The 21,345-nt window shown below is 46.0% G+C and overlaps 1 protein-coding gene across 2 annotated transcripts in view; it reads right to left on the reverse strand.

The window, feature by feature from the left end:
* The window catches only part of RCOR1 (REST corepressor 1), a 97,276-nt gene that overhangs the window by 20,427 nt on the left and 55,504 nt on the right, over positions 1–21,345 (reverse strand). For both annotated transcript variants that reach the window (XR_007504437.1, XM_049790357.1), the window contains exons 4-7: positions 8,383–8,435; positions 6,084–6,245; positions 4,364–4,482; positions 903–981 (exon numbers count right to left, since the gene is read on the reverse strand). Coding sequence is in view for 1 of the 2 variants with exons in the window: in XM_049790357.1 (XP_049646314.1) it covers positions 903–981; positions 4,364–4,482; positions 6,084–6,245; positions 8,383–8,435 (413 nt within the window). In the remaining variant the exon portion in view is untranslated. The remainder of the gene's footprint in view (positions 1–902; positions 982–4,363; positions 4,483–6,083; positions 6,246–8,382; positions 8,436–21,345) is intronic.

Here is a 21,345-nt window from a genome sequence, read left to right on the forward strand (position 1 = left end):
TAAAAGGGAGAAGAATGTCAGTGAGCACAGTCTGTCCTGTGTCTTTGAAAGGCAGGCAGCTGCAGTCTGGACGGAGCTCCCCCAACCCCCAAGCTGGGCCCAGATCCCACCAGAAGCATTTTCTGACTAAGGGCTGAAATCCCTAGCCCTTCCTTCTTCATAGACATTCTTCTCATGGCTGCTATGCTGCCTGTGGCAGCCACACTAGAGCCAAGTAAGTAAGGCAGGGGTCTCAAACTCAATTTACCTGGGGGCCGAAGGAGGTAAAGTCGGGGTGAGGCAGAGCCGCATAAGGGATTTCGCTTACCAAATATTCGCAATAAAAAATCGCATTAGTAAGAAAAAAAATCGAAAAAAAAATCGTATTAAACATTTTCATACCCCGAACGGAACTATTTGGGGTATGCGAATGTTTAATGCGATTTTTTTCTTACTAATGCGATTTTTTTGTTTTTTTGTTTTTGTTTTTGGGCCACACCCGACGTTGCTCAGGGATAACTCCTGGCTGCCTCCTCAGAAATAGCTCCTGGCAGGCACGGGGGACCATATGGGACACCGGGATTCAAACCAACCACCTTTGGTCCTAGATCGGCTGCTTGCAAGGCAAACGCCGCTGTGCTATCTCTCCGGGCCCACTAATGCGATTTTTATTGCGATTATTTGGTAAGCGAATAATCGCAAATACTGCAGTATTTGAAGGCCGGCCACGGGCCACAAAATGTTGTACGGAGGGCAGCAAATGGCCCGCGGGCCGCGAGTTTGAGACCCCTGAAGTAAGGCTTTAAGAGTCACACCAGGATGCCATTGACACAGCACTTCTTATTAAGGAGAATAAGAGTACTGCTTTACTCTGGAAGTAGCAGTAAAATTTTTTGTTCAAACAATACTAGGGAATAAAATACCTCCTTTTTGCTTTCCTTGTTTTGGTCAATCTCAATGTCAATGGGGTTATTTCCATTTGTTTCTTCCAGTTCATCCTCACTGGAAGACAAGAACAAGTTACTGAAAGATTAATTTGTAATGACTCTATATAATATACAAATATACGCAAACATTCATGACATAGTTAATCTAAAGTATGTCTTCAAAATAAAGAAATTCACACAAGGAAAATAAAATAATACCAAGTACAAAGTCTATTAGATTAGATTATAAAGTGCTATAAAGTAAGCTTGAAGCTCCAAATCAGCTCCAGAAGACTGTGGCTTTGATTCTATAAACTGTTTTCTCTCAGCAGAAATAGTGAACACTTTAATTTATTCCCCCATAATTATCTCCCAAAGGCCTAGGATCTGACCAGGAACTTCCTGAGAATTTAGGCAATAATAAAGTCTCAATCAATGAACAAGTTACCAAGAAGGCAATTCAAGTCCCACCTGTCTTTATCTTATGGCAGGACTGAGAGGATAGGATAGGGGCTTTTGGGATAATAACTAGTGTTTTACATAGAAAGTAATATTAGCAGGAACACGCAGCTGCTAAATCTTTACAACAAATGAGAAAACCACAAGGCTCAGCAAGAGCCTGCTCGTGAAAGGCTGGGCAAGACTCAGCAGTAGAGGGAAGGTCCTGAGTTCCACCTCTGGCCTGAAAACACCAACTGAATGTGGCAACAGATGCAGGTTTCCCAGGCTAGTGCACTCTCGGCAGTGCGAATTAACCCCAAGTCATGGACTGTTTGCATTTTCTCCCTGGTGTGAGCCCTCCAAGGTGGTGAAAGGTTCTAGCTGAGGAAACATGGAGAGTGGAACCAGGCCCTTGCCTGGCATCTGGCCCAGGCCTGTAAGAAAGAGCAGAGTCTCCCGGAAGGTCCATTCAGAGCCAGGGCTGAGTTCTCCACAGTCGTCTCTAGGCCATCCAGCCAGCCGGAAAGGGGGTGACAGGATGGAGGGCAGAGGAATGCCAGCAACCCCACTATTAATAGGCAAGGCCACAAATCATCTCTGCTTTTCCTCATTTATACTTTCAGCTTAGTAAACTACAATTATTAGCATTAACAGGCTTGATTTACAAAGAATAAACTAGACCTAACAGAATGGTTATCAAAATTTTTCATCGCAAAGTTCTGTGACACTGAAAACAAGCAACCGTGTCTGTCCCCTTTCTTTGGTTAGCAGAGAACTAATCCATAAATAGAAACAGCAGCTTGTATGCGGCAAATTGAAAGATATGCAGATGCATCAAGGTCAATTAATTCATAGACTCTTACTGATGGGAAGAGCTCTGAAAATATTCAGAGCCATTCATGATTTATATGTGAGACCAGAGACTTTGGGTATCTCAAAATGATAGTCAATTTGTCCCCATGCCATTGTCGCTACTTTGAGACAAAGCCATGCAGATCACATGTACAGTTTATCACCCCTCACCATGTTTTGTATTTAGGGTATAGACCTGTGAGGCTCGGGAACATATGTACGTACAGATATATACACACACATGCTTAAAAGTTACAGCAACTCACAGAAAAGTCACTATTTGTGTGCTCATTTCTAGACTTTAAGCATCTTTGTTTTAGTGAAAGAAAACTAGAGCTTAGGGGCCAGAGTAGTGGCATAAGCGGTAAGGCCTTGCCTTGAGTGCGCTAGAGTAGGACAGACCGCGGTTCGATCCCTGGCATCCCATATGGTCCCCCAAGCCAGGAGCAATTTCTGAGCGCATAGCCAGCAGTAACCTCTGAGCGTCACCAAGTGTAGCCCAAAAACAAAAACAAAGACAAACAAAAAAAGAAAACTAGAGCTCAGGGAAGATAAAAATTAAACTCTGCCAGTGAGTGTATCATTGAACCACAGAGTCTAGACTAGATCTACCTCCATGTGCGTATAAGGGGATGGCCATTCCCTCTTTTTTCTGATAGAGTTAAGGAAAAGAAAAGAAGCTAATGAATCCGATTCACTAAGCTAATCTTAAAACAAATATCCTTATTATTAATAAACCATCATACATTTCTCCAACTCATGGAAGGCCAAAAAAAAAAAAGGGGGGGGGTAATTCCTATTCTAGTGGTCAGAGATAGTACCTAGCACTTTCATACAGTTCCCTGAGCTCTGCTAGGAGTGATCCTTGAGCACAGTCAGGTGTGGTGCAAAAACCCAACAAAAAATAAAAGCCTCTCTGGTGGTCAGAGAATATATAAAGTCAAAGAGCATAGGAACATAGTACAAGTGGCCAAACCCAGCATTTGATCCTTGGCACTACATATTCCTCCAAGTATCACTGGGAACAGACCCAGAACCCCTCAAGCACTAGAGTGCTGAAGCAGCTCCGCATTCTCAGGCCAGTTAATGGAGAATCACTGGAAAGAGCACCAGGTCTCCAGTGTCACTTGGGAGACCCCAAATGAGAAAACCCAGTCCCCACTCCCATTAAAACATTATCACAGAAATACGGCATATGACAGCCAACCCAGCAGCTGAAATGCCTTTCTCTTCCAAGGGTGACAACCTGAGACCAAGGAGATTGCTCTAAGGGCTGTGGTATACCTTGGCATTTTTGAGAACCTGGTCTGTCCCTAGAATCACATAGTTCCGAGCACTGTTGGATCCAGCACTGAAGGTCACTAAGCATTGCTTGGATGGCCCTGGTGGCCCGAGCCCAGTGGGCCATTCTGCACATTCAGTCAAGCCAAGGGTAGAAGGGTGTAGCCTGGGTCCTGTGCACTGCTCAGAGCAGCCCCCAATAAAATGGAAACCCCTTAAGGGCATGAAAGATGTGAGAAAGGGACCAGAGAAATGATAAAGCAGGTAGGGAGCTGGCCTTGTATGTGACCAATTAGTATTCAATTTCCAGCACTACAAATGCACCCCTTAGCCCAACCAGGAGTGATCCCCTGAGAGTTGCAGGGTGTGTATGGAGAGTCAAGGGGCTCTGAGCACCATTAGTGTGGTTCCAAAACCAAATAAAAACAAACAAAAAAAAAAAACACAAACAAAAAGCAGTATTTGGGCAAGTTCCTTTGTTCTGAAGCAGAGTGGTGGATAAAATGCCTAAAGATGTCACGCTTAGGCATAATCAGCCCATCAACATTTAGAAAAAAAACGTAAGTTTTTGTCCAAGTAGGGTCCACACCCACACTTCTGGGGGAGGCAATGGACAGGCTGGGATTACTCCTAGAAATGCCCTGGTGGTGAAGGTCTTGGCAGTATAGGAGGCCATGCATAGGCAGGAGCAGAGAGTGGGGCCTCTGAGCAGAGATGCTCTGCTGAGAATGAACACAGGACAGCTCCCTGGTCTTCCAGTTTCCTTCAATCAGAATGGTGTGGGGGAAATTCAATTACTCTACCTTTCTTGGAATATGTACCAGCTCTTAGAAGTTTCTAGGGCTTCAAAGGGAGTAAGCATACAGCTCAGAAAATACACTGACCTTTCCTCCCGTTCCCGCTTCTGTTTCCGAGCATGGCGGTCCATCACACTGGTTTTAGTTCTCGTCTTCTTCCAAGAGTAGTAAAACTTCACCAGACTTGCTATTGATTTATCAGGGAGCTAAACATTAAAAGCATCTGATTCAGATTTAAAGCTAATTCTCATTAAAACACATTTTCAGGGCCAGAGTGATGGTGCTAGCAGAAAGGCATCTGCCTTGCACGTGCCAGGACCATGACTTGATCACCCATCGTCCCATATGGTCCCCCAAATCAGGAGTGATTTCTGAGCACACAGCCAGGAGTAACATGAGCGTCACCGGGTGTGGCCCAAAAACAAAAAGACAAAGCAAACAAACAAACAAAAAAAACCCCACATTTTCAAATTATGCAGGTTTTGGTAGTAGGTGAATTTCACTCATGAAACACTGTAAAGTCGTAAGAGGTGGTTCAGTTTTCACATACCTAAACACTGGCAGAACCAGGACTCAACTGTAGAAGACATGCTTTGCAGGTGTGAAGTGCCAGGTTCTACCCTTAAGGCACCCCAAAATATTTAGCTATTTCAGCACTAATGTGCTCTTTGTTGAGGCTGTGGTGAAAATGCTTTCTAGAATGTAGGAGATAGGGGCCAGAGAGATAGCATGGAGGTAAGGCATTTGCCTTTCATGCAGAAGTACGGTGGTTCGAATCCCGGCATCCCATATGGTCCCCGAGCCTGCTAGGATTTCTGAGCATAGAGCCAGGAGTAACCCCTGAGTGTGGCCAGGTGTGACCCAAAACCCAAAATAAAATAAAATAAAAACCCCGAATGTAGGAGACAGCCAAATTCACCCTGGGAAGACAGGGCTCATGGTGTGCCACACCCTCTCATCACCCAAGATCATTTATGTAGGGATTGATTGGGGGAACCCAACAAGAAAAATTGGGTTGGGTGTGGGGAGAGGTATGAAGTGCTAGGAAATGCTTCACTTGTGCACTGGAAATTTCTCACCACCACCATCCATGACCCCCAGCAGGCATCATAAAAATAAGAACTTTTGGGGCCGAAGAGAAAGCAAGGAGGTAAGGCGTTTGCCTTGCACGCAGGACAGTAATTTGAATCCCGGCATCCCATACTGTCCCCTGAGCCTGCCAGGAGCAATTTCTGAGTGTAGAGTAAGGAGTAACCCCGGAGCGCCGCCAGGTGTGACCCAAAAACCAAAATAAATAAATAAATAAATAAATAAATAAATAAATAAGAACTTTCAGGGCTGGAGCGGTGGCGCAGAACAATAAGGCGTGTGCCTTGCTGGCGCTAGCCTAGGATGGACTATGGTTTGATCCCTCCAGCGTCCCATATGGTCCCCTCTGCCAGGAGCACATAGGCAGGAGTAACTCCTAAGCGTCACCGGGTATGGCCCCAAAAAACAAAGCAAAACAAAACAAAACAAACAAACAATATATATAAGAACTTTCAGAGGCTGGAGTGGTGGTGTAAGCGATAGGGCACGTGCAAACCTAGGACTGACCCCCGTTAGAACCCATTTGGTCCCCCAGGCCAGGAGCAATTTCTGAGCACAGAGCCAGGAGTAACCTCTGAGTGACACCAGGTATGGCCCAAAAACCAAACCCAAAACCAAAACCAAAAAATGAACTTTCAGCCAGTAGGGGTACCTTTCTCCCTTGAGTCTCATGGAGGAGGAGCTGGAACAAGGGGAACTGATGGACTCGGATACTCACCATCTGTTGAATTCTATGGAAAGTTTTCCCATGAAAACTGAAGGCTTGTTCAAACAAGACTTTATCTTCCACAGTCCATTCATCTGGGAAGGGGGTGAAGTTGGGCAAATCAGCCAATGATTTCTCGATATTATGCTTATGCCAAAAGAGCATCCCGAGAGCCTAGAGAAGTATCAAGACATAAATGAATATGGAAACAGAAGAGGCAGAAAGAGCAAGAGCCTGCCCAATCAACCAGTTTCTTCCTGTACACTGCCAAGGCCAGGCACTGTTAGCCCTTTCTCTGTACAGACCAGTGAGGGAATCTCATTTTGCTCACTCACCCAACTGGAATGCTGAGGGAGGTGCTGGGAAAGTGTTTGCCTAGCCCCATGCTTGCTAGGAAGTGTGGGGGCAGCCTGGCCATCCTAGGATCCAGAACACTGTGTCGTCAGTTTATAAAGCAGTGCTACACACATTGGTTTCGTGATTCTTCTGTTTTATTTTACGGTTTTCAAAGTGGTGTTTGGGAGGCCCAGGGCCCACCTATGACTGCAGGTCGAGCAAGCCAGGGACTGAGGGTACAACACTGCTCAGGCCCTGTGTAGCGAGGGATTCCTAGGCTGCCATGAAATGCTTTGGTAACGAGGAAGTGTCAGAAACTGAGCCTGGGCAGGCTGTGTGCTAGTCAAATAGGACGGTGGTTCGAATCCCGGCATCTCATATGGTTCCCCGAGACTGCCAGGAGCAATTTCTGAGCATAAAGCCAGGAGTAACCCCTGAGCACGGCCGGGTGTGACCCAAAAATCAAATATATATATATATATATACTTTTGAAGACCAACCAGATGCCTTGAAAGTTGATGCAAATATAATCAGAAATCACCCAATAATATCCATACTTTCCAAACAGTAAGAAAATGGATGCTTTTCTGAGAAGTGGTGCAAAGTTTATGAACAGTTTAAAAAACAGAAGATCTTGTTTTGGAATATTTGACACTATCTTAGTGTGGCTCTGTTTTGTTTCCTTTTTGGACATACTAGGTGACGGTCAGTGATTACTCCTGACTGCACTGCAGTGCTTGGGGACCTATGAGATGCTGAGGATGGAACCGGGTCGGCCGTGTGAAGGCAAGTGCCCTACCCACTGTGCTAGCACTTCAGGCCCCAATCGGTCAAATTATCCAACAGGAAGTTAATGGTCAAAAGTGAGAGTATAAGGCTAGAGCGATAGCACAGCAGTAGGGTGTTTGCCTTGCACGCAGCCAACCCCAGATGAACCCTGGTTCAATTGCACGCATCCCATATGGTCCCCTGAGCCTGCCAGGAACGATTTCTGAGTACAAAGCCAGGAGTAACCCCTGAGCACCACTAGTTGTGACCCAACCCCTACCCTCAAGTAAGAGTATAATTCCACAGCACCTGAATAAGGGGAGCCCTCAGTTATAAGCTTTAAGAGTTACACCAATGCCATGGAAAGCATCATTCCACTTACTAATGGCAGCGCTCAAGGGATGTATGTGGTGCCAGGGAATTCCAATTTCAGAATTGGAATCTGCTTCATGTAAGGGGAATGCTATAATGTCCCATACAATCTCTCTGATGTGTTTTCTTGTTTTTGAAATAGGTAAAGAAGGTTGAAATAAAATATTATATACCCTTAGAGAAATGGATTCTCATGAATAAGTATTGAACAAATTTGGGAGGGAAATAGGTGGGATGATGGAGAGTGGAGGGTGGAAGAGGAGTGAAGAAGTACTCAGGTAGGGAATCTGCCTTGTACATAGTCAACCTAGGTTCAATTCCAGGCATCCCATATGGGTCTCAGCCCTGTCAGCAATTGTCACTGAACACAGAGCCAAGAGTAAGCCTTGGGGGCCAGAGAGATAGCATGGAAGTAGGGCATTTGCCTTGCATGCAGAAGGATAGTGGTTCAAATCCTGGCATCCCATATGGTCCCCTGAGCCTGCCAGGAGTGATTTCTGAGCATAGAGCCAGGAGTGACCCCTGAGGGCTGTTGGGTGTGACTCAAAAAACAAAGAAACAAACAAAAAAAGGAGTAAGCCTTGAATACTGCTGAATATGGTCCAAAAAAAAAAAAAAGTGAAGGAAGAGGCCAGAGCAGTGGCGTGGAGCAGTAAGGCTAGCCTAGGATGAACCAAGGTTCGATCCCCCAGTGTCCCATATGGTCCCCCAAGCCAGGAGCAATTTCTGAGCACATAGTCAGGAGTAACCCCTGAGCGTCACCAGGTGTGGCTCAAACAACCAAAACCAAACAAACAAAAAAGTGAAGGGAAAATGAAAGCAATCGTGCCATTACCTGTTCCATGTTGTATCCGTGCTTCTCCTTTGCAATGGCGATGTATTCATCCACTGAAAAAAAGACACAAGACTGAGGCAGAGCACTAGGGGTCTAGAATTCATCATGATGAACTCCAATGTGTGGGCGTCTAGTTGGATATAAGTGTGCATCTGTTTATCTATCCTGCAGGTCTACTTCCCACAAAAGTAATAAAGGAGAGCAGCAAATCAGAATCATACCTTAAATGCTTCTTTTCTGTAGGGCCACCCTCATGGTGCTAGGGCTATGTGTGCTGAGAACAGAACTGGAGCACTACTACACAGGCTCTGGAGCTTGAGCCGGATGCCTCAGAGAAAAGCTCAAGACATGAATGAATATTAATGGTGCTTTTCTCTCTTAAAATCATCTTACTATTCATTAGAAACTGGTTTCATGGGCCGGGAAGGTGGCACTAGAGGTAAGGTGTCTGCCTTGCAAGCGCTAGCGTAGGACGGACCGTGGTTTGATCTCCCAGCATCCCATATGGTTCCTCCAAGCCAGGAGCGATTTCTGAGTAACCCCTGAGCGGCAAATGGGTGTGGCCCAAAATCAAAAGAAAAGAAAAGAAAAGAAAGAGAGAGAGAGAGAGAGAGAGAGAGAGAGAGAGAGAGAGAGAGAGAGAGAGAGAGAGAGAGAGAGAGAGAGAGAGAAAGAAAGAAAGAAAGAAAGAAAGAAAGAAAGAAAGAAAGAAAGAAAGAAAGAAAGAAAGAAAGAAAGAAAGAAAGAAAGAAAGAAAGAAAGAAAGAGAAACTGGCTTCATAAACTTGTGTCAAAGTCATTATTCTGATACTTATTCGGTTTTAATCTCATTGAAACTGATGAGCAAGCTGGGGCTGGGGAAGCAGCATATCCAGTGGTGCTCAGGGGACTGTGTTTTGTTGAGCCCTGAAATAGGGCTCCACCATGCAAAGTAGACACTCCAGCCCTTTGAGCTATCTCCCTGGTCAACACCCTCTTTTTCTTTTTCTTTCTTTTGTTTTTGGGTCACACCTGGCAGTGCTCAGGGGTTACTCCTGGCTGTAAGCCCAAAAATTGCTCTTGGCAGGCTCAAGGGACCATATGGGATGCTGCTATTCGAACCACCGACCTTTTGAATGCAAGGCAAACACCTTACCTCCATGCTATCTCTCCGGTCCCAACATTCTATTTCTATGTCAAGAAATATAAGTTAAGTGGTGATGCCGTGGTCTGGCATCTGCTGCTGCTAGCCTGCCAGCTCTGGCAGCACAAGGGAAGCTGGACAGTACCTGAAGGAGAGGCTGTTCCCCAAGACGGCGCTGCTTCTTCCCACATAGGCTAGTCTGCTCCTGTCTATCAGAAAAATAAGACTAGGGCCAGAACGGTGGCGCAAGCGATAGGGCGTTTGTCTTGCATGTGCTAACCTAGGATGGACTATGGTTTGATCCCCGGTGTCCCATATGGTTCCTCAAGCCAGGAGCAATTTTTCAGCTCATAGTCAGAAGTAATCCCTGAGCATTACTGGGTGTAGCCAAAAAGAAAAAGAAAATAAAGGAAAAGAAAAGAAAAGCAAGACTAGTAAGTGGCACTTCTTTATATGCACAGAAGACTTAAGTGAAAAAAGAAAATCAAACACCACAAAATCTATTCAATGCAGAAAGTAAAACTTTTCTTTACCTTTCCCTATCTCCTTTGTAACAGATACAAGAACAAACTTGAGCAGCACTTCCAAATTGAATAGTCACTGGGCCAGAGGTATGGGAGTCCCAGAGCTCAGGCCCCAAGACGGCAAACAAACAAAGCCCAGCTTCCTTGACAAACTGAGCAATCTTAGCTGGCTACAAAAGTTGACAAAAGTTGGGGCCAGAGCGATGGCGCAAGCGGTAAGGCGCCTGCCTTGTATGCACTAGCTAGCCTAGGACAGACCCTGGTTTGATCCCCCAAGGTCCCATATGGTCCCCCAAGCCAGGAGCGATTTCTGAGCCATTCATAGCCAAGAGTAACCCTGAGCGTGACCGGGTGTGGCCCAAAACAAAAAGTTGACGAAAGTTATCAGGAAATGGGATGATTATTCCAGAGATTCTTCCTGGCAACTCTAGTCCTGAGCTGACCCACTGCTGGCCATAACTCATAGAGTAAGTGGGAGACAAGGAGGTCAGGGACAGAAATGTGGGACAGGGGCCATTCAAGAGCTGCTTTCAGAAAAGCTAAAGGGGCTATAAAGGAGCCTCTGAAATGATCTGCAAGCACCATGGCTTTCTCTGCACAGCGATGGGCTCAAGAGGAGGCTGGTCAAGACTGGCCCTGTTAAGGTCTGAGCCATAGCAGAAACATGGTCCACTCAGCCTGTCTATGCTGTTTCCAAGCAGGCCACCACAGCAGGTAAGCACTTGCCTTCCACACAGCCAACCCATGCTTGACCCCGGGCACCACAGGAGTCATCCTGGAGCAGAGCCAGGACAAAAAGCGCAGTCTGGTGTGGGGGTGGTGGAAGCTAGAAAGAGGGTTCATGGACACACAGACATATCCCTCAGAAGGAAAGTGCTGGGTTCCACAACTCCCACTAAAATAAGGGGGACCTTCTTTGGATGCGCCTATCTCCATATGCCCTCCTCCAGATAATGACACTTTACCCATTCCGCAGTCAAATGTACAATTTCAGACTGTTCCGAGTTCCCAGGACAGTGAGAGGCTGCTTGGCGGGCTGTTATCACTGCAGCCCAGACTGGAACTAGCTTGCCACCCGTGGGAAATAGAGCTTTTTGTACAATGTTCTGAACAACCACACTTTGAGAGTACTACGGAGCTAACCACTGCATGCAAATCTACAACCAGGAGAAAATTAATCCCTGCTACATAAATAATGAAATCATCTGCATATGTGCAGAAATGTCAGGACTTTTAAGAAAATGACTATCTAGCGCAGCCATCCAGATAGGATTTTTCATTCCTTTCATTACCCCACACTCCGTGTGGCGTGGTGCGGTGTGGTGTTGTGATATGTTGTGTAGTTTTGGGATGTGATGCTGTCACTGCTGAATCCTGCTGGGAGTGCTGTGATATCAAAAGTAGCAGATGCAGCAGAGGGGCCAAGGAGACCAGGTGAGGCCTTGGTTCTGTGATAAGCACAGCACAGAATGTAATGCCAAGTATCTCTACCACTTTTTTTGGGGGGAGGGGGGCTGAGTCACACCCAGTGGTGCTCAGGGGTTACTACTGGCTCTGCACTCAGAAATCGTTCCTGGCAGGCTCGGGGGACTCTATGGGATGCTGGGAATCAAACTGGGTCCACCCTGTGTTGGCCGCATGCAAGGCAAATGTCCTACTGCTGTGCTATTGCTCCGGTCTCTCTACCATTTTCTTTTCTTTTTTCTTTTGTTTGCTTTTTGGGCCACACCCATTTGATGCTCAGGGGTTGTTCCTGGCTAAGCACTCAGAAATTGCCCCTGGCTTGAGGGGACCATATAGGACGCAGGGGGATCGAACTGCAGTCCTTCCTTGGCTAGCGCTTGCAAGGCAGACACCTTACCTCTAGCGCCACCTCATCGGCCTTCTGCTATTTTCTTTCTTTCTTTCCTTCTTTCTTTCTTTCTTTTTTTTTTTTTTTTGTTGTTTTTGGGCCACACCCGGTAAAGCTCAGGAGTTACTCCTGGCTATGCGCTCAGAAGTTGCTCCTGGCTGGGGTCCGTCCAAGGCTAGCGCAGGCAAGGCAGTCACCTTACCTCTAGCGCCACTGCCCGGCCCCTTCTGCTATTTTCTTAACCAAAGTCTCTCTCCTCCTCTCCAAGGAAGATTCTGCACTTGAGGTTGTTCTACATTAAAAAAAAAAAAATACTGTGATGGGCCACAGAGATAGCACAGTGGGTAATTCACTGGCCTTACAAGTAGCTAACTGGGTTCAATCCCCAGCATCTCATATGAGTCCCACAAGCACTACCTGGAGTAACACCTGAGAACAGGGCCGGGAGTAAGCCCTAGCATTGCTGGATGTAGCCCCAAAACAAAATACCATTATTGAATAGGCCTTGTCCTTAATGTAATCTCAGCTCATATTCATAGGAAGGTCTGGGAGCTTCTAAATGTCATGCCTTCACCACTCCTGTCCTCCTCTGAGTAGGCTTGGTGCAGCTGGTAGAAAGTGCAGGAAATGGAGCCGGGCGGTGGCGCTAAAGGTAAGGTGCCTGCCTTGCCTGCGCTAGCCTTGGACGGACCGCGGTTCGATCCCCCGGTGTCCCATATGGTCCCCCAAGCCAGGAGCAACTTCTGAGCGCATAGCCAGGAGTAACCCCTGAGCGTTACCGGGTGTGGCCCAAAAACCAAAAAAAAAAAAAAAAAAAAAAAAAGTGCAGGAAAGCACAGGAGGCCTTTTTAAATTGCTCCCAAGTACTTCCAAAAAAGGAAAAAAAAAAAAAAAGTAAAAACAAAAACCCAACACTTTCAATCTAAGAAAAGAAAATTTACTTATAAATACTCTCATAAAAAAAAAAAAAAAAAAAAAAAAACAAAAAAAAAACAAAGAACTAGACACTCAGTGGTTGATAGAGGACAATCAAGAATGATGATAAGGGCTGAATGATAGTTCAGGAGTAAGGCACTTGCTTTAAACATGGCTGACCCAGGTTCGGTCCTCAGTATTACATATGGTTCCACAAATCCACTAGGAATGATCCCTTGCCCCAACCCAAGGAGGGCTCAAGAGAAACAAAGTCTGATCATCTGATCTGATATGGCAGTACCAGGATCCTAGGGGACTTTCTTACCCCTGGAACCATAATTTTGAGTTTACCTCAGAACGGTTAAAGGTTAACCAATCAACCAGTAGGGTAGAGAAGCCAATGTGAGCTGAGTGTTAAGAAGCTGGGATGAAGACATGAGCAAAGTCCTGATGCCCTCAGCAGAGTTGCTGCCATGGGCTGGGTTGTGTATGGAGATCTCCCATGCCCAGGGTATGAAGGCACCTAAATATAGAAAGCAGGCCAAGACTGTGCCTGCCAGTGGGAGGAAGAGAATCACTCTGAGCATCTCAGCACAGCAAGAACTAGATAAAACTGGGGCCGGCGTGGTGGCGCTAGAGGTAAGGTGCTTGCCTTGCCTGCGCTAGCCTAGGACGGACCTAGGTTCGATCCCCCTGGTGTCCCATATGGTCCCCCAAGCCAGGCGCCATTTCTGAGCTCATAGCCAGGAGTAACCCCTGAGCGTCACGGGGTGTGGCCCAAAAACCAAAACCAAAAAAAAAAAAAAAAACTAGATAAAACCAACCTGCGAAGGGTCACTTGGAGTCTCTAAGCAGCAATGACATAAATCACTCACTTTCTCTGACAAGAACATACCCCCACAGAAAGCAGAGGGGAATGATATGACAAACCCCCCAAACCTGCTACATCATTTCTTCAATCATGCTTACTCTGTATCCAACACTGCCCTGAACAGCAGGTCACATATAAAAGAAAGAAGCACGAAAATACAGAAAAAGAAAATATTCATCAAACAAAAATGTGAGTGTCTGACAGCACGGGGACCCCAAGTGATGAGGAATGGTTTTTGGGCCACACCCATTTGACGCTCAGGGGTTACTCCTGGCTATGCGCTCAGAAGTTGCTCCTGGCTTCTTGGGGGACCATATGGGACGCCGGGGGATCGAACCGCGGTCCGTCCTAGGCTAGCGCAGGCAAGGCAGGCACCTTACCTCCAGCGCCACCGCCCGGCCCCACAAAAAGAGCTTCTGTATGTGAGCTGCAGTCAGAACACAGCAGGAAGGGCGCTTGCCTTGCCCACAGTGAACCTGGATTTGATCCCCAGCATCCCATGTGGTCCTCAGAGTCTTCTAGGAGTAAGCCCTAGGCATATCACGTGTGGCCTCCAAAGCAGGGGAAAGGAGCTTTGAGGCTCTAGAGCTGTTAAGAGTCACTGTTGTAAACCTGTGTTGTGGGCCAGGAATAGGAACCGCACTGGGTCCCAGCTGCTGAGCTGAACTCTCACAAGGATCATCTGCCAGCCCTCACCTCACATTCGTAATGTACAACTAAGGTACAGAAGTAGAGACACTATTCATTCCATGTTAGATAAAGAGTATAAAAAGAGCCTGGACACACTCAAAAGTGTGAGGGAGGTCCAGAATCTGATAGCCGTGAGGCAAGGCAGTGAGGGAGGAGGGCATTGCAGAAGTGAGCAGCCTTCTGGGGCGGACCAGAGTGAGGCAAACCCAACACTGAGCCATGACCGCTAGGACAGCCAGCTTTACTGGTGTAGCACTTGAGTTTCGAGAACGTGATGCCCTTCGCACCATTGCTGGAGCCTCCTTCTGAACTGCAAAGTGGAGGGAGGGATGCAGAGAACTGCCTCGTGACCTTAGCTTCCCCTTCCCTCCCTCGCTGCAGAGCCTCTAAACACCCTGTGTCCACGCATACTTGAACAGAGCAGAGTAGGAGGATGACACCATAAGGGGAGCAGAGGATGGCTGCTTTTAAATGCCTCAGAACATTTGCAATAGCATTAGGTGCTGTGATGAAAACATGGCATCAATTTCTCTCTCATAACTCAAACTCAGCATGCCAAAAAATTTTTCAAGAACATGATAAATATCATGGTATCTCCTTCCTCCCTTCTTTTTTTTTTTTTTTTTTGGGTTTTTGGGCCACACCCGGCGGTGCTCAGGGGTTACTCCTGGCTGTCTGCTCAGAAATAGCTCCTGGCAGGCACGGGGGACCATATGGGACACCGGGTTTCGAACCAACCACCTTTGGTCCTGGATCAGCTGCTTGCAAGGCAAACGCCGCTGTGCTATCTCTCCGGGCCCGAATTACTTTGTCTTACCTCATATTTCTCTCCTTTTATTATTAAAGGTAAAGTGAGGGGCTGGAGAAATAGCATTGCGGTAGGGCGTCTGCCTTGCACTCAGCCTAATTCAGCATGGATAGTGGTTCGAATCCTGCCAACCCATGTGGTCCCCAAGCCTGCCAGGGGTAATTTCTGAATGCAGAGCCAAATTAACACCTGAGCACTGCTGGGTGTGACCCCCAAAACCAATAAACAAACACACAAACAAAATGAAAAATGTTATCTTTGATTCATTGAGACCTGAACTAAGCTCATATAAGTAAAGCAAGAATGCCATCTGGTGGACAACCACATTGCTACAGTTTTCTAGAGGGGAGAAAAGATTGAGGGCGCTGATAAAATAGACTTTGCAGGAATAAAATATAACTAATGAAGCATCCCTTCCTAGAGAAGAATAAGTATGACTTCATAGTTAGGAGTAAAATGTGGCTTCTTTATGAAAATGCTATTTCTTCATGTAGTTTTGTAAAAATCTCCCTTTCTAGCAATGGTAGCTCTAGCAAACATTACAACAGCACCACAGTGACACAAAGGAGACATGACTACACCAAGATGAATACTCTTCCTGGCTATGTGTACTGAAGTTCACTTTCTTTCTTTCTTTTTTTGTGGGGGCCACACCCGTTTGATGCTCAGGGGTTACTCCTGGTTAAGCGCCCAGAAATTGCCCCTGCCTGGGGGATCGAACCGTGGTCCTTCCTTGGCTAGTGCTTGCAAGGCAGACACCTTACCTCTAGAGCCACTTCTCCGGCCCCTGAAGTTCACTTTCTGACCACAAAGCCTACCTAAGGCATCTCTTCCCCACAATGTCAACTGATATGACTTTGGACAAAAGACAAGGAGTCAGAGAAAGATGACCAAAGGCTGGAACACAGTTTTGTCTGAGAGCCCTCAATCCAAGTGCCTAAGCACTGCTAGGCATAAACCCCAAACCAAAAAGGCCACACAAAGGTGGGGGTAGGGGAGATAAATTTCCCAAGTAACTGCTATGGACCATTTTGAGACTCAGAACACAGTAATAAAGAGCATGGTTTATACTCTTTCCATTTTGGTCCGGTAAAAATGATCTCAACATGATGGAGGGTAAGCAGCCTCCCCAAACCCTATACTGCTGGAAGCCCCACAGCCACCCCCACATCCCAAAAAGGCCAGCATGTAAACTCACCCAATTCTACAGCCCCTGGAGTTCCTGGTGCGCAGGGCAGCGTGAGCTGACTTCAAATTTCACAATACAAATGAGATGGGAAAGTAGCTTAGAAGTCAACTAAGCTCAATAAACAGAAATAACAGAAGGCTCAACTAGCAACAAATAGCTCAGTAACTCTCAATAATTTAATGGCACCATTGTTACTTAAGTTTTTTTTTTTTGAATGATCCCATTAGGTATTTAGTTGTAACAAAGCAATATAATAAATTATTCTCTACCTGCTAAGGGAAAAGCATGGGGGGGTCGGATAATGATGGTGGAAAGTTAGACTGGTGGCTGGATTGCTGCTGAAACACTAAATGCCCAAAACAACTGTATTATGAACAACTCTGTAAACCATGGTGCTTATTAAATAAACTAAAAAAAAAAATCATCTTGGGCCCGGAGAGATAGCACAACGGCGTTTGCCTTGCAAGCAGCCGATCAAGGACCAAAGGTGGTTAGTTCGAATCCTGGTGTCCCATATGGTCCCCCGTGCCTGCCAGGAGTAACCCCTGAGCACCAAAAACCAAAAAAAAAATTAAAATTAAAAAATTAGGGCCCGGAGAGATAGCACAGGGCCGTTTGCCTTGCAAGCAGCCGATCCAGGACCAAAGGTGGTTGGTTCGAATCCCGGCGTCCCATATGGTCCCCTGTGCCTGCCAGGAGCTATTTCTGAGCAGACAGCCAGGAGTAACCCCTGAGCACCGCCGGGTGTGGCCCAAAAACCAAAATTAAAAAATTTCGGGGCCGGGCGGTGGCGCTAAAGGTAAGGTGCCTGCCTTGCCTGTGCTAACCTTGGATGGACCGCGGTTCGATCCCCTGGCGTCCCATATGGTCCCCCAAACCAGGAGCAACTTCTGAGCACATAGCCAGGAGTAACCCCTGAGCGTTACCGGGTGTGGCCCAAAAACCAAAAAAAAAAAAAAAAAAATTAAAAAAATCATTTTAATGAGAACAGCAATAAAATTTTTGGTATTAAGGGGTAGAGCAATGGAGGCTGAAGTACTAATTATCTTGCACATGCCTGACCCAGATTCAATCTCTGACACCACATATAGTTCCCTAGCACAAGGAATGATCCCTGAACACAGAGCCAAGAGTAAGTCCTGAGAACTGTCAGGTATGGCCCAAACATACTGACCCTCGCCCCCAACCCCCAGATAGTTTTGGTATTAAAAAGATGATCACATTTGCAGAACTACAGAAATATTAAGTGAACTTCACGTTAACACTATAAAATAAAGTGTAAATTTTTGAGTTGTGAATTTCATTGATGCAAAAAAGTTTCCCTTGCAATGAACGGTCAGAGGAGGACAGAACAAGTCCTTACAACTTCTGTTCAATTTGTCTGACTACAAAGGGATCTATCTTCTTGAGGTTTTCCTCTTCAGCCACTGGGCAACTGGCCCTTCCTTCAGTCTATAAGGTACAGAAGAAAGGTCCTGAAAGAGACTCCAAGGACAAGGGAAGCATAAACTGGAGAGAGGATACTGGAAGGGCATAGACCAACCATACACTGGAGAGTCACCACTCTCTGGGGTCCAAATACTCTGGCCACTATAGTGGGACAGGGAGCCATGCCAGGACACGTTTTGTCCCAGTAAAACCTGCCATAACAACCCCTGATCCTCAAGGCGGTGTGTGTGTGTGTGTGTGTGTGTGTGTGTGTGCGCGTGCTTTAGGAAAACCCCAAACTTCCACATGCCTGACTGCACATGAAGAGCAGCTAGGATCCTGCTGGCTTTACCCTTCTAGAAAAGCACACTACAGATTCCTGTTTACTCACGTGCATTCACAGTAGGGGAATTAAAAAAAAAAAAAAAAGTCCAAGAATAGGGACAAGGCTAAACCAAAATATAATGGGATGCTGTTTAGAATTAAAACAAGTTAAAACTGGGGGTCGGGCGGTGGCGCTGGAGGTAAGGTGCCTGCCTTGCCTGCGCTAGCCTAGGACGGACCTCGGTTCGATCCCCCGGCGTCCCATATGGTCCCCCAAGAAGCCAGGAGCAACTTCTGAGCGCATAGCCAGGAGTAACCCCTGAGCGTCACAGGGTGTGGCCCAAAAACCAAAAAAAAAAAAAAAAAAAAAAAAACCAAGTTAAAACTGAAGAAAATTAGGGCCCGGAGAGATAGCACAGCGGTGTTTGCCTTGCAAGCAGCCGATTCAGGACCAAAGGTGGTTGGTTCGAATCCCGGTGTCCCATATGGTCCCCCGTGCCTGCCAGGAGCTATTTCTGAGCAGACAGCCAGGAGTAACCCCTGAGCACTGCCGGGGGTGACCCAAAAACTAAAAAAAAAAAAAAAAAGTAAAAAACTGAAGAAAATTAAAGCTGAAGTGTTAATATGCATTATGAACCATTTGTGTTTAAAATCAGAGTGCCTCTGCACAGGGCAGAAAAGGAAAAACTTAATAGACCAAGTCTACATAAGAAGGTGAAGCCACTTCTGTTTATTTTCTGGGCCACCCCAAGCGTTGTATAGAGACAATAAGCAGTGCTAGGGATCAAACCTGGGTGAGCAGGTTGCCAGCCCTACCCAGTGTTTTTCTGAGTGCCCCAAACACACATACACTGGCAGCTTAAGTACTTATACAAGTTGATAGGTATACATTTGACTCTTTAAAAGTTGGAGTGATGTCATTGTGCTTAGGGGTACTAGCTCCAATAGCCAAAAATCTACAAGTAACTTCTAGCTTCTCCAATTTACTTGCTGTGGATCAGAAGCCTTTTCAATAACATAAATAGCTGATCAATATATATTCTGTATACTACATGCATTCTTACAATAAAGTCTGCTAGCAAAAGAAGATCAGAACACAGAAGAACTACATTTACATTATTAGATTATGTGTTGCATCTTAGGTTTATTTATAAGAAAACCTAATGTTGGAGTAGTTCAAATCTATGTTGTTCCAGGTCAACTTGAAAATGTAGTTTCTTTTTCTAAATCATTAAGTATATTTAGTATATTAAGGTCTTGTATTTAATGACTTGAATAAGCGTTTTTTTTTCTTTTTGGGGGTAGAGGGTATTCCTGACAGTACTTAGCTCTAGCTAGGATCACTCTCATCAGTACAGGGGTGGAGTGGGGTGGGCAGGTAGTACAGGGATCAAGTCCTGACCCCATATGTGCTCTATCATCTGACCCTCAACCCTAGCCTACTTAGAACAGATTTTTCTAAGAATAAATATATTCACTTACATAACTACAAAACAGCAAATTTAACTCTAAAGCAATATTTAAACAACATCTGCATTCCAACTGGCAAATTGAGCCAAAAATATGTTTTGTATTTGCTAACAAATTTTTTTTTTTTGGTTTTTGGGCCACACCCATTTGACGCTCAGGAGTTACTCCTAGCTATACGCTCAGAAATCGCCCCTGGCTTGGGGGGACCATATGGGACGCCGGGGGATCGAACCGCGGTCCGTCCTACGCTAGCGCTTGCAAGGCAGAACCTTACCTCCAGCGCCACCTTCCCGGCCCCTTGCTAACAAATTTTAAAATAAATGTGCAAAAACCATATTCTCTACATTTTTGAGGGGGTGTCACACTTGGCAGTGCTCAGGGGTCACTCCTAGCTCTGCACACAGAAATCATTCCTGGTGGGGCAGAGAGATAGCACAGCAGTAGGGCGTCTGCCTTGCACTCAGCCAATCCAGGATGAACTGTGGTTTGAACCCTGGCATCCCGTATGGCCCTTGTGCCTACCAGGAGTGATTTCTGAGCACAGAGCCTAGAGTAACCAGTAGCCAGAAGAAAAAAGAGGTGCTAGAGAGGTGGTGCAGTGGTAGGGCATTTGCCTTGCATGATTGACAACCCATGATGGACCATGGTTCAGTCCCCCAGAGTTCCATGTGGTCCCCCAAGCAAGGAGCGATTTCTGAGTGTACAGCCAGCGTCACTGGGTGTGGCCCAAAACAACAAACAAACAAACAAAAAAGAAATCGCTCCAGGGTTCGCCCACTGTGTGCATGGCAAACACCCTACCATTGAGCTATGTCTCTGGCCCTTCTTTTTTTTTTTTTAGGCTAGTCAAGTGAAGCAGTGGGAGTGGAGAAGGAGAAGGAACAAAGAAATTTGTAACTGGCTGTGATCAATTAATTGTAAACACCACTGCACTCGGACCGGCCTCTCCAGTCTCTTTAAAAAATAAAAATTTCTTATAGAACCACAAGACTATTGTCACACTTAACAAAAATAACATGATACCTTGGTGAGAGCAGTGAGTGATCAGCAAGAATTGTCAATCTGGAAAGCCAGCAATAAATAGAAGTGGATAAAGAGAACACAGAAGCAAACACATTTGCCCTTTTTTTTTGGGAGGGGGGGTACACCTCAGGGGTTACTCCTGGCTGTCTGCTCAGAAATACCTCCTGGCAGGCACGGGGAACCATATGGGACACCGGGATTCGAACCAACCACCTTTGGTCCTGGATCGGCTGCTTGAAAGGCAAACACCACTGTGCTATCTCTCCGGGCCCACATTTACCTTTTATTGGCAGCAGTAGAAACTTGTACTACCACTTTGGCACTCACTTGACAATCTGTCTAACGAATATGCCTGCAGTCTCTCCACAATGATATCAATAAATAAGTTCAAGAATACTCCCACCAGAGGAAAACACTGGAAATGATACCCACTATGGCAGGAAGTACTATGATCAATGAACAATATGAATACTAGCAGATGAAAAGAGGTCACATCCTTTTTCTGAACGAGAGGCTTCACTACATTTTAGAACTTCAACTCCTACACTTTTTCTTGTTAGTTTTCCACATCTTTGCTAAATATAAATCACTTAAAAGGAAAAAAATGGGCCGGGCGGTGGCGCTAAAGGTAAGGTGCCTGCCTTGCCTGCGCTAGCCTTGGACGGACCGCGGTTCGATCCCCCGGTGTCCCATATGGTCCCCCAAGCCAGGAGCAACTTCTGAGCACATAGCCAGGAGTAACCCCT

This window comes from Suncus etruscus, chromosome 17 (genome assembly GCF_024139225.1).
Source record: "Suncus etruscus isolate mSunEtr1 chromosome 17, mSunEtr1.pri.cur, whole genome shotgun sequence".
Lineage (NCBI taxonomy): Eukaryota > Metazoa > Chordata > Mammalia > Eulipotyphla > Soricidae > Suncus > Suncus etruscus.